Source organism: Coffea arabica, chromosome 3c (assembly GCF_036785885.1).
Source record: "Coffea arabica cultivar ET-39 chromosome 3c, Coffea Arabica ET-39 HiFi, whole genome shotgun sequence".
Taxonomy (NCBI): domain Eukaryota; kingdom Viridiplantae; phylum Streptophyta; class Magnoliopsida; order Gentianales; family Rubiaceae; genus Coffea; species Coffea arabica.
The window spans coordinates 9,349,637-9,363,878 of record NC_092314.1 but is presented as its reverse complement, the minus strand read 5'-3'; the positions used below and the strand labels follow the sequence as shown (position 1 = coordinate 9,363,878).

Sequence of the window (14,242 nt, the reverse complement as noted above, 5' to 3'; positions counted from 1 at the left end):
TGAGAGGGGACGAAAGAGTAGCGGTGGGAGAAAATGTGTCAGCAATGCTCCAAAGGAAGCTTCCACCCAAGTGTGGAGATCCAGGTATGTTCACGATCCCCTGTAAGATAGGGAATACACCGATTAGGAAAGCAATGTTAGATTTAGGGGGAACAATCAATGTGATGCCCAAGACTATTTTTGCTTCTCTAAATCTTGGGCCACTTAAAGAAACAGCCATCATAATCCAACTAGCTGATCGTACAAATGCATATCCAGAGGGGTTAGTTGAGGATGTCTTGGTACAGGTAAATGAATTGATTTTTCCTGCAGATTTTTATATCTTGGACATGGAAGATGAGAAATCATTAAGCCCATCACCTATCTTGTTAGGTAGACCATTTCTTAGCACTGCCAGGACTAAGATAGATGTGAATGAGGGTACTTTGTCAATGGAATTTGATGGTGAAACTGTGAATTTCAATATTTTTGAGGCGATGAACTACCCAAAAGAATCTAACTCGGTCTTTGCTTTTAGTGTTATTGAGCCTTTTGTGCAGGAAATTTTCGAATTAGATGGCGAAGACGCTTTGGAAGTGGCTCTAGCCAAACACTTGCAGTTGGGTGTAACTCATGATGTGGACCTAAGGGGAGATTTGCTCCATGCAGTGGAAGCCTTACACTCACTTCCACCCGTATCCCCCAAGGTATGAGTTTACTTCTCTTTTTGTGCCAGAGGCTCAAGCGAAACTGCTTCCTTCAGTTGTTCAGGCACCAGATTTAGAATTAAAGCCTCTGCCAAAGCATCTTAAGTACGCATTCCTAGGAGACCGGGAGACACTGCCGGTAATCATCTCTGCACACCTGTCTCCAAGTCAAGAAGACAAACTAGTGCGGGTCCTGAGGGAGCATAAGGAGGCAATTGGGTGGAGTATAGCAGATATCAAGGGAATAAGTTCATCCTTATGTATGCACCGAATTCGGCTCGAGAAAGATGCGAAACCAGTAAGACAGGCTCAAAGGAGGTTGAACCCCCTGATGATGGAAGTTGTGAAAAAGGAGATACTCAAGTTTCTAGAGGTGGGGATCATTTTTGCTATCTCGGATAGCCCATGGGTGAGTCCTGTCCAGGTAGTCCCGAAAAAGGCGGGAGTGACCGTGGAGGAGAACCAGGAGGGTGATATGGTCCCGGTCAGGAAAGCTACTGGCTGGCGTCAGTGCATCGACTACAGGAAGCTAAATGCAGTGACAAAAAAGGACCATTTTCCCCTCCCCTTTATTGATCAGATGGTAGAACGATTGGCAGGTCGTGTTTACTATTGTTTCTTGGATGGTTTTTCAGGTTACTTTCAGATCGCGATCGCACCAGAAGACCAGGAGAAGACTACCTTCACATGCCCATTTGGCACGTTTGCCTACCGTCGGATGCCTTTCGGACTCTGCAATGTTCCAGCGACCTTTCAAAGGTGCATGGTAAGTATTTTCTCCGAGTATGTAGAGAAAATAATTGAGGTATTCATGGATGATTTCAGTGTGTACGGGGACAGTTTTGATGAATGTTTGGAAAATCTGGCTTTAATTCTGAAAAGGTGCATAGAGACGAATTTGGTACTTAATTGGGAAAAGTGTCACTTTATGGTAGATCATGGCATTGTCTTAGGACACGTTGTGTCGGCTAAGGGCATAGAGGTAAATAAAGCTAAGATAGACCTTATTTCTGCTCTACCTTACCCCGTATGTGTACGGGAAGTGCGTTCGTTTTTGGGCCATGCAGGTTTTTACAGGAGATTTATCAGACTTTTCGAAGATCGGAGCACCCCTGTTCAAACTACTGCAGAAAGACGTGCCGTTTGATTTCACAAGTGAATGTAAGGTGGCGTTTGATAAATTGAAGGAGTCACTGACATCGCCGCCTGTCATTCAACCCTCAGATTGGAGCCTTCCGTTTGAAATTATGTGCGACGCAAGTGACTATGCCGTGGGGGCCGTGTTGGGACAAAGAATTGGAAGAGCGCCACACGCGATCTACTACGCATCGAGAGCCTTAAGTGGAGCCCAACTTAATTACTCCACGACGGAGAAGGAATTACTAGCTGTTGTTTTTGCACTAGAGAAATTTAGGTCATATTTATTGGGTACAAAAGTAATTGTTTTCTCTGACCATGCAGCCTTGAGGTACCTGTTGGCGAAAAAGGATGCCAAACAGCGGCTCATTAGATGGATCCTGCTCCTGCAGGAGTTCGACTTAGAGATTAAGGATAAGAGTGGAGCTGAGAATTTGGTGGCTGATCATTTGAGCCGGTTGCTTACAAATCAAGAAGATCTACCGTTGAGAGAGTCGTTCCCTGAGGAGCAACTTTTGGCCATTGATTCGTCGATACCTTGGTACGCGGACATTGTCAATTTTTTGGTCACGAATCAATTACCTGCAGGTTGGTCAAAAGCTAAAAGGGATAAGCTAAAGAGTGATGCCAAACATTACCTTTGGGATGACCCGTACCTGTGGAGGCAATGTTCAGACCAAGTTATAAGAAGGTGTGTAAGTGCAGGTGAGTTTCACTCTATTTTAACTTTTTGTCATTCGTTTGCATGTGGAGGGCATTTTGATCCAAAGAGGACAGCTCGTAAAGTGTTAGAAAGTGGTTTTTATTGGCTTACTCTGTTTAAAGATGCATATCTGTTTTGCAAATCTTGCGATAAGTGTCAAAGGGTGGGGAATATCTCTCGAAGAGATCAAATGAGTCAAACCCCCATATTATTTGTTGAGATTTTTGATGTCTGGGGTATAGATTTCATGGGTCCATTCCCCTCGTCTTTTGGTTTCTTGTACATTATACTTGCTGTTGACTATGTTTCCAAATGGGTGGAGGCAAAAGCCACCCGGACTAATGATTCTAGAGTGGTTGCAGATTTTATTAGATCTAACATTTTCGTCCGTTTTGGAATGCCAAGAGCTATAGTGAGTGACAGGGACACCCATTTCTGTAATAAGACGATCACTGCTTTGTTTCGTAAGTATGGTGTGCTCCACAAAGTTTTCACTCCCTATCATTCCCAAACGAATGGTCAAGCCGAAGTATCAAACAGGGAAGTTGAGTCGATCCTGGAGAAGATGGTGAGGCCTGATCGAAAGGATTGGAGTGTGAAATTGGAAGATGCTCTCTGGGCCTATCGCACTGCGTATAAGACGCCGATTGGGATGTCCCCATACAGGTTAGTTTTTGGTAAGCCTTGCCACCTCCCGGTGGAATATGAACACAAAGCATTTTGGGCACTTAAGCGGTGTAACATGGATCTCATGGAGGCTGGAGGACACAGAAAGCTCCAATTACAAGAGTTGGAAGAGCTAAGGAATGAAGCCTATGAGAATTCCGCAATTTATAAGGAGAAAAGCAAAGTTTTCCATGATCAACAAGTTTCGAGAAAGTCGTTTGTCGTAGGGCAAAAAGTTTTACTTTATCATTCAAGACTTAAGCTTTTTCCTGGTAAGTTGCGCTCCCGTTGGATTGGTCCATTTATTGTTACTAATATTTCTCATTATGGTGCAGTGGAAATACAAAGTCTTAAGACGGAGAAAAGATTCGTAGTTAATGGTCACCGTCTAAAGCCTTATTACGAAGGGTTTAATAATGAGCAAATGGAGGTTTTATTCCTTGATGATCCAAGAGGAGAGATTTAAACAATTGAAGGCCATGTCTAGCCAAAGACGTTAAAGAAAGGCGCTGATTGGGAGGCAACCCAAGGATTACAATATTAGTTGTGATCATTTTTACTTACTCTGCGATTTTTCAGTTTTATCTTAATGTTTTGACTGTTTTTGTGGTGTTGGACAGAGGAGTAGAGGTTCCAAGGCGTGCTCACGCCTTGATGGAAATTCGTTTGGAAATCATTTAGATGCTCTGGGCAGAGGACCATGCCTTCCAAGGCGTGCCCACGCCTTCCAACCCTTCCAATAACGAAAGTCAAAGAAGAAAGACAATTCTTGGACTAAGACCATACTTCGTCACTTTGTCTTCTTCTTTGCATAATTCTGCCCAGTGCCTTTGACTAAGTTCTCTCATGCTGAAAATTTCCTTTGTCCTCTTCTTTGTCTTTGTTTTTGCCTTTGTCTTCTTTGTTCTCCCCTTGTGCTTGTGCGCCGCCGCCACCGCCCACCTGCGCGCAACCCTCCACCGCACGCCAGGCGCACCAGCGCGCGCCAGACCCCAACGCGCGCAGACTTCTAACCGCGCGCCCCAGCTAGACCAGATCTGCGCGCGGCCTTTTTCCCCTCGCAGCTCAGCAGCAGCATGCGACCAGCCCGCTGCGCATCCACAGCCGGTCGCACCCCAGCGCCCGCGCGCACCCACTCCGCCACTTTCTTCTTCAGCCGAGACAAAGGAAAAAAGTGGTACCCCTACTTTTCTTGTTGAGTTGGTGACTTCGATTGGGAGTTTTAATTGCCAATTTTTGCCTCCTTTTGGGTTGCTATATTTGTTGGTATTGTCGGGGGACCAGTGGTTTGATTATCTGAAGAGAAACACCTTATATCTGCTTCCCTGTGAATATATACTTGAGATATCTGTGGGCTTTAGTGAATTTGTTATTTGGAACACGTGGTTGGTAGCCCTCTGAGTGCTGCTTTTTATTGACTAATATCTTGATTTGAGGGGAGTTGGCTCGGTCTTCTTAATTGTTGTCGGCTAATTGCCAGCAGTGGGGAATTGGTTGGTGTGTGTTGTCTAGTTGTCGGTTGGTGGGGTAACTGTGTCCCTTGTTATGGTTGAGCTGCTGAGTATTTAATAATTTCGTTGACTGGTCCCATATCTGCTTTTGGTGGTTGGTTTGCTGTTTCTGATCTGATATACTTTATCAGTGATCCCTAAATGCCTCCTAACAAGGCAACTACGGCTGGGCCGTCTGGGTCCCAACCTCGGAAGAGACGAGCCCCGGTCCAACCCCCCATTCGGTCCCGTTTGGGCCTGAATAAGAGTACCATGTCCCCTGGGGAGTGGGGGGAACCGATAACTAATCTTACAAGGGCCCAACAGGACCGGTTTAACACTTTGGTGAATCGACCTGTTGCCCCTTGTAAGTGCTTCCATGCCCCAACCCTGGACCACCTGCGAATTGCTCGGGAGGTTGAGCAATTGTTCTCAGCGATAGGTTGGGAAAAGTATTTGAGCATTAACTACCCCACGTTTGAGGAGCTTTGTTGTGAATTTTACTGCTCTTTTGAGTTTATCAGGAATCAGTACATCACTTTGGATGAGCCGGAGATTATTCGGTTCAGATTAAAAGGCAAACGTTTTGATTTTTCAATCAATGAGTTTAATCTGACTTTGGGGTTTGTAAGTGAGGACACCATTGCCTCCGGAGAGTATATTAATAGTGCTATTGACTACACCAGACCGTTCAGAACTGAATATATTGACATCTGGAGGGAGTGGTCTACGGATCGGCTAGTTTATAATCCGAGTCAGTCCAAGGCCTCTGAACTGAAGGATCCGGTCTTAAAGGTCATCCACAGGTTCTTGGCTTACAATTTCTCGGGACGAAAGGATTCCTCCGGCACCCTTACCAAAGCAGAATTCTACTTCCTTTGGTGCATGCGCAACAATGTTAAGGTTAACTTTGGGTGTTGGATAGCCACTCAAATGGAGTCAGTCATTCATAAGCAAAATAAACCGATTATCCTAGGCTCGCTCATTACCCACTTGGCCATCCGATTGGGAGTGCTAGACCTTGACAAGGAGCACAACTTCGCCCTAACTCGAGAGATTGAGCCACTGGATTTGCGCAATTTAGAGCGAATGGGTGTCATTCGAAAGGTGGGCGATGTCTACCAATTTACGCTCCCTGGTGAAGACGGCCCACAGCTTCGGATGCCCGCCACTGCACCCTCCACTGACTTGCCACCGCATCCGGATCAGGCGGGACCGTCCTCCTCGCGTTCTCCTCCTGCTAGAGACCCCCGCTACCCGGACCTCCAGGAGGGTGTTCATGAGCTCAATACCCAGCTATCACAGATAGATGGCCGTCTTATGGCTCTCCAGGTCTTCGCCCGCATTCAGGCAGAGAATCAGGCGGCCTTCTACGCTCACATTGGATTCACGCCGCTTCATCCCCCTCCATCTTAGTGTCTCGCTTTGACTCCCCGGTGATCAGGGAAGTGCCTCTCAGTTCTCCTAATACCTCATTATCTTTCCTACATTTGGGACAATGTCGATTTTAGGTGTGGGGGAAGTGGTTTTCACTAGTCCTTTTCGCTTTGTCTCGTCAGTTCTGTGTTTTTTGCTTCGTTGAAAAAAAAAATTTGAAAAAGAAGGAGGAAAATAGTAATGAAAATCAGTGTAGTTAGTCGGTTTGTTAATTATGTCTATGCTTGTCAATGTTGGGGCATGTGCTGTGATGAAAGACACAATCAACGTAAGTGGTTATGTGGTTAAGTATGCTAGCTAGGCATTTTGTTTCCCTTGGCAATGTTGTTGAATGATGAATATGCTGGAATTGACCCATTCTTGTAACTTTTGGAGAGCTTTTGAGCCTTGCTTGAGCATATTATTTATGTTTGCTCTATTTTGTTTGGTTGAGTGGGTATCACACATGTTATGGACATTCTAGAACTTGCTAGTTTATGCATGTCGAGGCCACATTTTTGTTGAATTGGATGCATTTGAAATGATAAGGGCATTTAAGGTTTAACCCTCTTTAGCTATCTAAAAGAATCAAGCCCTCACCTTATCTCCCAATAGTAAACCAATTTGAGCTTTTGTCCTTCGTTTCTGGTTGTTATCCGTATTTGTTAACCCAAAACCTCTTTAAATTTTCTTGTTTACCCCTGTGTTGTCAAGGGATGCCTGAATTCCATCATTTGTGTGAAAACAAACAAATTTGGGGGTTGCAAGTGGTTTTAGATTAGGTGCCATATGATGTTAGTCTTGTAGAAAGAATGAGAAATTGGAAGAGGGCCACTGACCAGTGGACTGTGGCTTACAGGGCGTGGCCGCGCCTTGCGGAACTTTTCTGAAAAAAAAAAAAAAAAAACTGAAGAAGCCTTCGTGACCAGTGGACTAAGGGTTACAAGGCGTGCCCACGCCTTGCAAATAGTTCCAAAAAAAAAAAATTTTTGGGCACTTGTACGGGGTGTACAGCAAATGGAAACTGCTTTATTAGTTAAACTCCTTCGATAAAGCACGGTGGTTACTGGGGAGTTTCGGACATTCTCTTGACACTTCACCCCCTAGCCATACCTTCTTAACCCGCCTTTTACCTGAGCCCCATTACAACCCTATTAAAGTCCCTTTGATTTATGTGTTTAGTTCACTTTCAAGTGGTGGAGATGTGATGAATGTGCAAGCCTATGGTAATGACATTTCGTGATGTTGATTTGAGCGTTCTTAGTATCCATATATCTTCTTCGAATTACAGCCTGTCCGGTGTGATCTAATTTTGGCGATATTGTCAGGGACACTAGATGCTTGTGTTAGTATAGACTACTGCATGACCTCCGCTCTCGTGGTTGTACGTCTGAGTTTCGAAATGCTTGAGGGCAAGCATTGTCTAGGTGTGGGGGGATTTGATAGAGCCGTTATTTGGCACGTTTTGCACTGTCATCTTGTCCTAATTTTGGCTATTCATGGTGCTAAGAAAGGGGATTTCACTCATATTTGACATTAGCGTGAATTGTAGGTGGTTAGCATTAAAAAGATATCGCGGGGAAAAATTTCCAGAAGACTTGTCGTCCCAGAGCGTGACCACGCCTTGAAAGGTGAACGAAACCGAAAGACGGACCGTGGTCCATGTGGACCAGGCGCATGGGATCAAAACTCAAAGGGGGAAATGGCTTTTGCAGATTGAATTGTACTAGACGTGTGGGCCTTGGACTTGGAAATTGCGGCGGCTACAAGAGGAAAAGAAGAAGCGAGATTCAGGATGAATTTTTAGGCTTAGCTTTTATTTTCCTTTTTCTACTCCTTGTCAGACACTTTTCTCCTGTTCTCTTTTTCTTTACTGTGGTTTCGCCTGCGGCTAACGGCTAGTGGCCAGACATTAAAGATTTCTGCGGATTGCATCTGGGCTCTGTACAACGGAGACCTTTCTTCACTTTTTGCTTTTGACTTTTCTAAATTCCGTGGGTTTTCTCTTGTGCTTCTCCAATTCTTCGGAAATCAATTTAATGTATTCAACTAAACCACGCGGGATTGAAACGATGAGGAGCGGCTAATTTCCTCCTCTACCCAAAGGGTGACGCGAGGGCGCGGTCCATAAAACTTGTGAGATCTAATCAAGCTTTCATTATTTCTTCCAATTCGTTATTATTCGTGCGTTTCCTGAATTAGTTGTTCATGGGTATTTTATTAATTGAATATCAACGGCCGGGTATTTGATTTAATTTAATAGCCTACTGCCACGTTAATTAAATAGAATCCGTAATTGTTCATTTAATTGACACCCCGTGGTGACCACCATAATTGGCTTTATGATGGGGAAACGCAAGATCTAATTTAAATAAACCCTCTTAGCGTGTTTATTGGTTAGGGTTGGGTTCTTCTAGCTTTAATGCAATTGGGTAATTAAATTCCTACGGTCGTACCTAGGGTTGTTATCTGGTTAGGGAAGCAGTCAATGGTCGTACCTTGACTGTCGAAAAGGTAAGGAAGAACTGGTTGTCAGAGCTTATTGATAGCTATAACCAACCTAGTGATAAATGGAGGAAATATCTTTGCATCGATGATCATTTAATTGGACCGTGCCTGAGCAGTTGATCCTTTGGGTGGAATCTTATTAATTGCTATTTTTAGTGACTTGTGCTTTGTGAGTTGGTTTTGAATTTAGTTCGCTTTGTTTTTATTTTACTTTGATTTTATTTATTTCTCTCCCATTGAAAATCCCCCAATTTTGCTCTGCTGATTTGGAAAGAAATAATTTCCTACCTGCTCCCTGTGGAATCGACCCTACTTGCCATTGTACGCAAAATTAGTATTTTTATAGACGAATCCGGTATATCGGATTAAGCAAACTCTTCGGGAACAGGGTGAATCAAGTAACCCATTGCATACCTAGGGTCCCTGCTCCCGTACTTGGATTCGTTTTATAATTATTTAATTGAGGTGGTAATTAGAACTTTTTAGTAATTATTATTGCACAGGTTCGGCACCTGTCAAATTACATAATCAGCGGCATTGTAGGATAAAATTGAAATGGTAAAAAAAAAACGTCGGACTAAGAGAGCATCAGGGCAATTTTCAACAAATAAATATTGATGAGTGCAAAATAAAACAAGGATAAACAAACAGAAGTTGCCCTACTAAATATATTCCCTCCATAGCACTATGATGGTTTTGATTTTTTTTTTCACACAATTTAAGAAAAATTAGTTAACTTTATTGAAAGAGTAAATCTAGCCCAATGTCTTCCTAAAATATCGTTACATTAATATTATTAGTATAACTAACCATTATACTTTACATTAATTGCAACAACAGTATTGATGAAAAGTCACACCATTCAAGACATATATCAAAACAATTAATGAATAAGGTAAGTTAATTTCAATGATAATAAAGCACAATAAATAAGGATATTCTAGAGAAGTTAAAATTAACTATATTCTTTAATTGAAAAGTGAACTGCTCCCTCTGTCCCATTTTGATAGTTCTAGTTTTTCTTTCACACAGTTTAAGAAAAAATGGTTAACTTTGTTGGAAAAATAAATTTAGATTGTTATTTTTCTAAAATACCCTTATATTAAATAGAGTACAACTTTATATTAATTATTCATGAAAACTTGAATTGATGGTTTATAGGAATTTGAATTAATGGTCAAGAAACAATCTACATTAAATAGGGTAATTTATACTAATAATAACCTATATTGAATAAGGGTATTTTAGATAAATTAAAAGATAACTATATTCTTCAATTGGAAAGTGGATTATAATTTGGGACAAACGAAAAAGAAAAACATGACTATCAAAGTAGGACGGAGGGATTATAATTTGAGATGGATGAAAATGAAAAACAAAACTGTCAAAGGATGGAGGAAGCAATAAATATGCTTGTCAAACTGGATCTTCACACATTTCAGAACTTTCTTACGAGACTTGGACTGAAAATGTTAACTGTGAGTGGCCAATCAACGTACGCAAGCATTTGATGGTTTTGTCTTATCTTTGGGAAGAAATTAGATTGATATAGAAATAAATAATGACCATTCAACATCACATAATTGTTTGCTTCAGTGTTTGGTTGGTTGGTATAGAGTAGCACTTTCAACATTAAATACCTTCTTGGCCCCTTTTATATACTCCCTCCGTTCTATTTTGATAATTCTAATTTTTTTAACATAATTTAAAAAAAATAATTAATTTTGTTGGAATAATCAATTTAGGTAGCTATTTTTCTAAAATACCCTCACATTAATTAGAGTACAACTTTATGAAAACTTGAATTAATGGTAAAATAAAATAAAATAAACTCTCATTAAATAGAGTAAGTTTATAGTAATAACAACTTACATTGAATAAGGGTATTTTAGAAAAATTAAAATATAACTACATTTTTTAATTGGAAAGTGGACTATAATTTGGGACAGATGAAAAAGAAAAATAAAACTATCAAAATGGAACGGAGGGAGTATATGCTGTATGTTCCAGTCATGCATTGGGGAAATTTTGGATCATGGAGTAAAGCGGCAATTCATTGGGGCAGGAGCAGAATCAAGTGAATGAAGCCAAGGCACATACAAGTTCCAATTAAGAATTTACTTGACTTCCATTGACTTCCAAACACAACTCACACATTTAAGCACAAAAGTCATTAAGACACACAAAAGTCATTAACACGAGTTTGAATATAAGTTTGCTTTTTCCTCAAGAATCATTAACCACTAGTACTGTTGGCACACTCTACGTGTGTGTGCTTATTATAAAAATATATAATTAATTATTCTTTTTTTACATTAAGTTATTATCTGTAAAATCATGTTAGAGCAAGTATATATTTTTGCTTTTAGAAATCCGAGTGTGTTTGGATAAAGTATTATTTAAAATATTATTTGGAATAATTACTGTATCACTTTTTGTGATATGATGTATGTGAGATAAAAAATAATCGAAAATATACAAAGGTAAATTGAGAAATGTGTTTATGATGCAAGCGAAATTATTTGAGATACGTTTGCAATTCAAACACATTTGCAATCCAAACACATTCGGTACTTATCCAAACACTATTCTTTTTAATTTAGGAAGTTATTATATTTAAATTATGGTAGAGGAAAAGACAGGACGTGAGTAGGTGCACTTAAAGGGTCAAATCATGATAGAAAAAAGATAGAATTTGAGAAGTTTGAAACAAATTTTAAAAGATATTTTTGGTATAACATTAAATGACATAAATTATTTATACCAAAAAAGGAACCTCTCCCATTGTATATAAGTATAGATTATGTACTCAGAAGAAAAACAATTGAGCATCCACCATGGACATCAAGCACCAGCACCTTCTCGTCACTGCCATACCAGCCCAAGGCCACATCAACCCTACTCTTCAGCTAGCCAAAAACTTAGCAAGAGCTGGTGCACAAGTCACCTTTGCCACCACGGTTTATGGCCTTAGGTGCATTAAAAACCGTCCAGCCTCTAATGGTCTCTCCTTTGCATCCTTTTCGGATGGCTATGATGATGAAAAATCTATGAAAAACCGCGACTTCGCGTGCTTTTTATCAGATGTTAAGTGTTTCGGTTCTAAAGACCTTACCAAGTTGATCCAAGCCTCATCAAACGAGGGCCGACCGGTGACCTTTGCAATCTACACTATTTTGTTGCCTTGGGTGGCAGAATTGGCGAGTGAGATGAATGTTCCTTCGGCTTTTTTAGTTATCCAGTGTGCCACCTCGTTTGCCTTATATCACAGGTACTTCAATAGCCATGATGGAATTTATGATGGAGTTCGTGAAGTTGATTACTCTTCAATTTCCATAAAATTGCCTGACCTTTCCTTGTTTCAAAAGGAGGATTTGCCGACCTTTTTCTTTCCGAATGATCCATTATTTCCTTCTGTAGTCCCTTCTTTTCATGAACATATTAAGATCTTAGAACAAGAGTCTACAGCTTGTGTACTGGTCAATACTTTTAACGAGTTAGAAGAAGCATCAATCAAAGCTGTTGATGGAATGAATTTGATCCCAATTGGACCTTTGATTCCATCAGCCTTTTGTGATGGCTACGATTCATCTGATAAATCTGTTGGTGGCAACTTATTTGACATCCCGGAAAATGACTATCTTCAATGGTTGGACTCAAAGCCAGAAAGTTCAGTGGTTTATGCATCATTCGGAAGCCTTGTGACATTAAAGAAAGAAGAAAAGATGGAGCTTTTGCATGGATTAAAGGAAGCTGGAAGGTCTTATTTGCTCGTGTTACGAGCAGATAACGAACAGGAAGAAGAAGTAAAGGCAGTGGTAGAAAATATTTCAAGTGAAGAGGGGATGATAGTGCCATGGTGTTCACAAATGGAGGTGCTCTGTCACAGGTCAATAGGGTGTTTTCTCACGCACTGTGGGTGGAATTCAACACTGGAGAGTATTGTTGCTGGGGTTCCAATTGTGGGCTGTCCACATTTATCTGATCAGACAACAAATGCAAAGTTGATCGAGGAAGTTTGGGGTATTGGGGTGAGAGCAAAAGCGAATGAAGAAGGTGTGGTGGAAAGAGCAGAGATCAGGAGGTGCTTGGATACTGTGATGGGAGGTGGTGAAAAAGGGGAAGAAATGAGAAAAAATGTTGCTAAATGGAGGAAAATGGATCTTCATACAACAATTTCATGAACTTCTTGAGAAATTTGGAGTAAGGATGCCAATAATTCGTGTAGAAGCTGGAATTGAATAAACTATAGTGTACGTTTAATTGTTGAAAATTCCAGCCTCAATTCATTTTTTTTTTAAATTGCAGATGGAATTTCTTGCACTTATATTTCTTGGCATCTCTTTCATTCAGTCTTTGTTGTTTTTTTTTTTTTTTTTTTTTGAGGAATGTCATTCACTCTTTTTCAACAAAGCATGATTTTTTGCCCTATTTGGTCGGGCCTTTTCCTTATCCCGAGGTGGTATGTAAGCGCTGACGTTTCCTTCATCAATGTCTCTCAACGATGAAATCTTGTACCCATAGGTAGTGGGAAGGCAAAAATTTGGGTAGGTCCAATCTACTACATCATGTGGCACAAAACAAATTTTGTCATGTCAAAAAATTAAGGGTAAATTATATTTTACCCCCTGTGATTTACCCTTTTTTTTTTACATAACCTCCCTATGGTTTCAAAAGCTATACATAACCCCCTCATGGTTTGGATTAAAGTGTCAAAGTAACGGAAATAGTCACTCGTAACGGAACTTCTAAAAAAGTCGAAATTACCCTTATAAATACATGACACATTAACCCCCTATGATTTTTATATTTTACCATATAACCCCCTTATGGTTTAATACTTTACCATATAACCCCCCTTATGATTTTCAAAATATACACATAACCCCCCTTGGTTAATACATAAATTTCAACCTTACATAAGGGTATTTTTGACATTTTAGGTGACGCTGTTACGAGTGACTATTTCTGTTACTTTGACACTTTAATCCAAACCATAAGGGGATTATGTATAACTTTTGAAACCATAGGGGGGTTATGTGAAAAATGCTAAACCACAGGGGGGTAAAGTAAAATTTGTCCAAAAATTAAAGATGTGGCAAAATTTGTTTCGGGTTTATCCTAAGTGTTTGCCGGTTGAGAATAGTGTAATCTTGCACTAAAAAGGCCGAGAATGGAGTTGAAATAGTTTAATTATTTAAATTGAACTTTAGTTTAATAAATTCTATTTTTCGGTAGATAATCTCATTAAACATAAAAATATTAATTAATTTTCTATTAAAATTTCAAACTAGTCGAGTTTGACTTAGTAAAAATTTATTTGAGCGCGGCACAACAAATAAAGAAACAATTTCAAACTCAACAAAACTAAGCAAACAAAATTTAAACATCGAGAGTGTTAAGCTTGAGTAAAATTGTTCACACCTAGTTGAAAATGTCATAGTGTACGATAAAATCCAAATGGTAAAAGGAAAATCACTAATTTTTTTGGGTCAATTTCAATTCCTACGTTACTCCTACTCTAATTTATATTAGGGTTAGGGAAGGTTCAACTGAGCTAGGGAAGATCAAAGGGAGTGACTTCTACCTCTGCCCTACTGTGGGTTCAAATCCTCGATCGCGACTTATACCAGTCA

General features: G+C 40.3%; 1 protein-coding gene across 1 annotated transcript; it reads left to right on the top strand.

The window, feature by feature from the left end:
• Nucleotides 1-11,410: 11,410 nt before the first annotated feature.
• Nucleotides 11,411-12,933, top strand: LOC113734540 (UDP-glycosyltransferase 75C1-like). The gene has a single exon (XM_027261126.2). It carries the CDS (start codon nt 11,444-11,446, stop codon nt 12,788-12,790), a length of 1,347 nt encoding a protein of 448 aa, XP_027116927.1. The 5' UTR covers nt 11,411-11,443; the 3' UTR covers nt 12,791-12,933.
• Nucleotides 12,934-14,242: the final 1,309 nt, after the last annotated feature.

What these genes read in the sequence shown, in the direction of transcription:
- LOC113734540 (XM_027261126.2), top strand. Translation starts at nt 11,444, where the DNA reads ATGGACATCAAGCACCAGCACCTTCTCGTCACTGCCATACCAGCCCAA.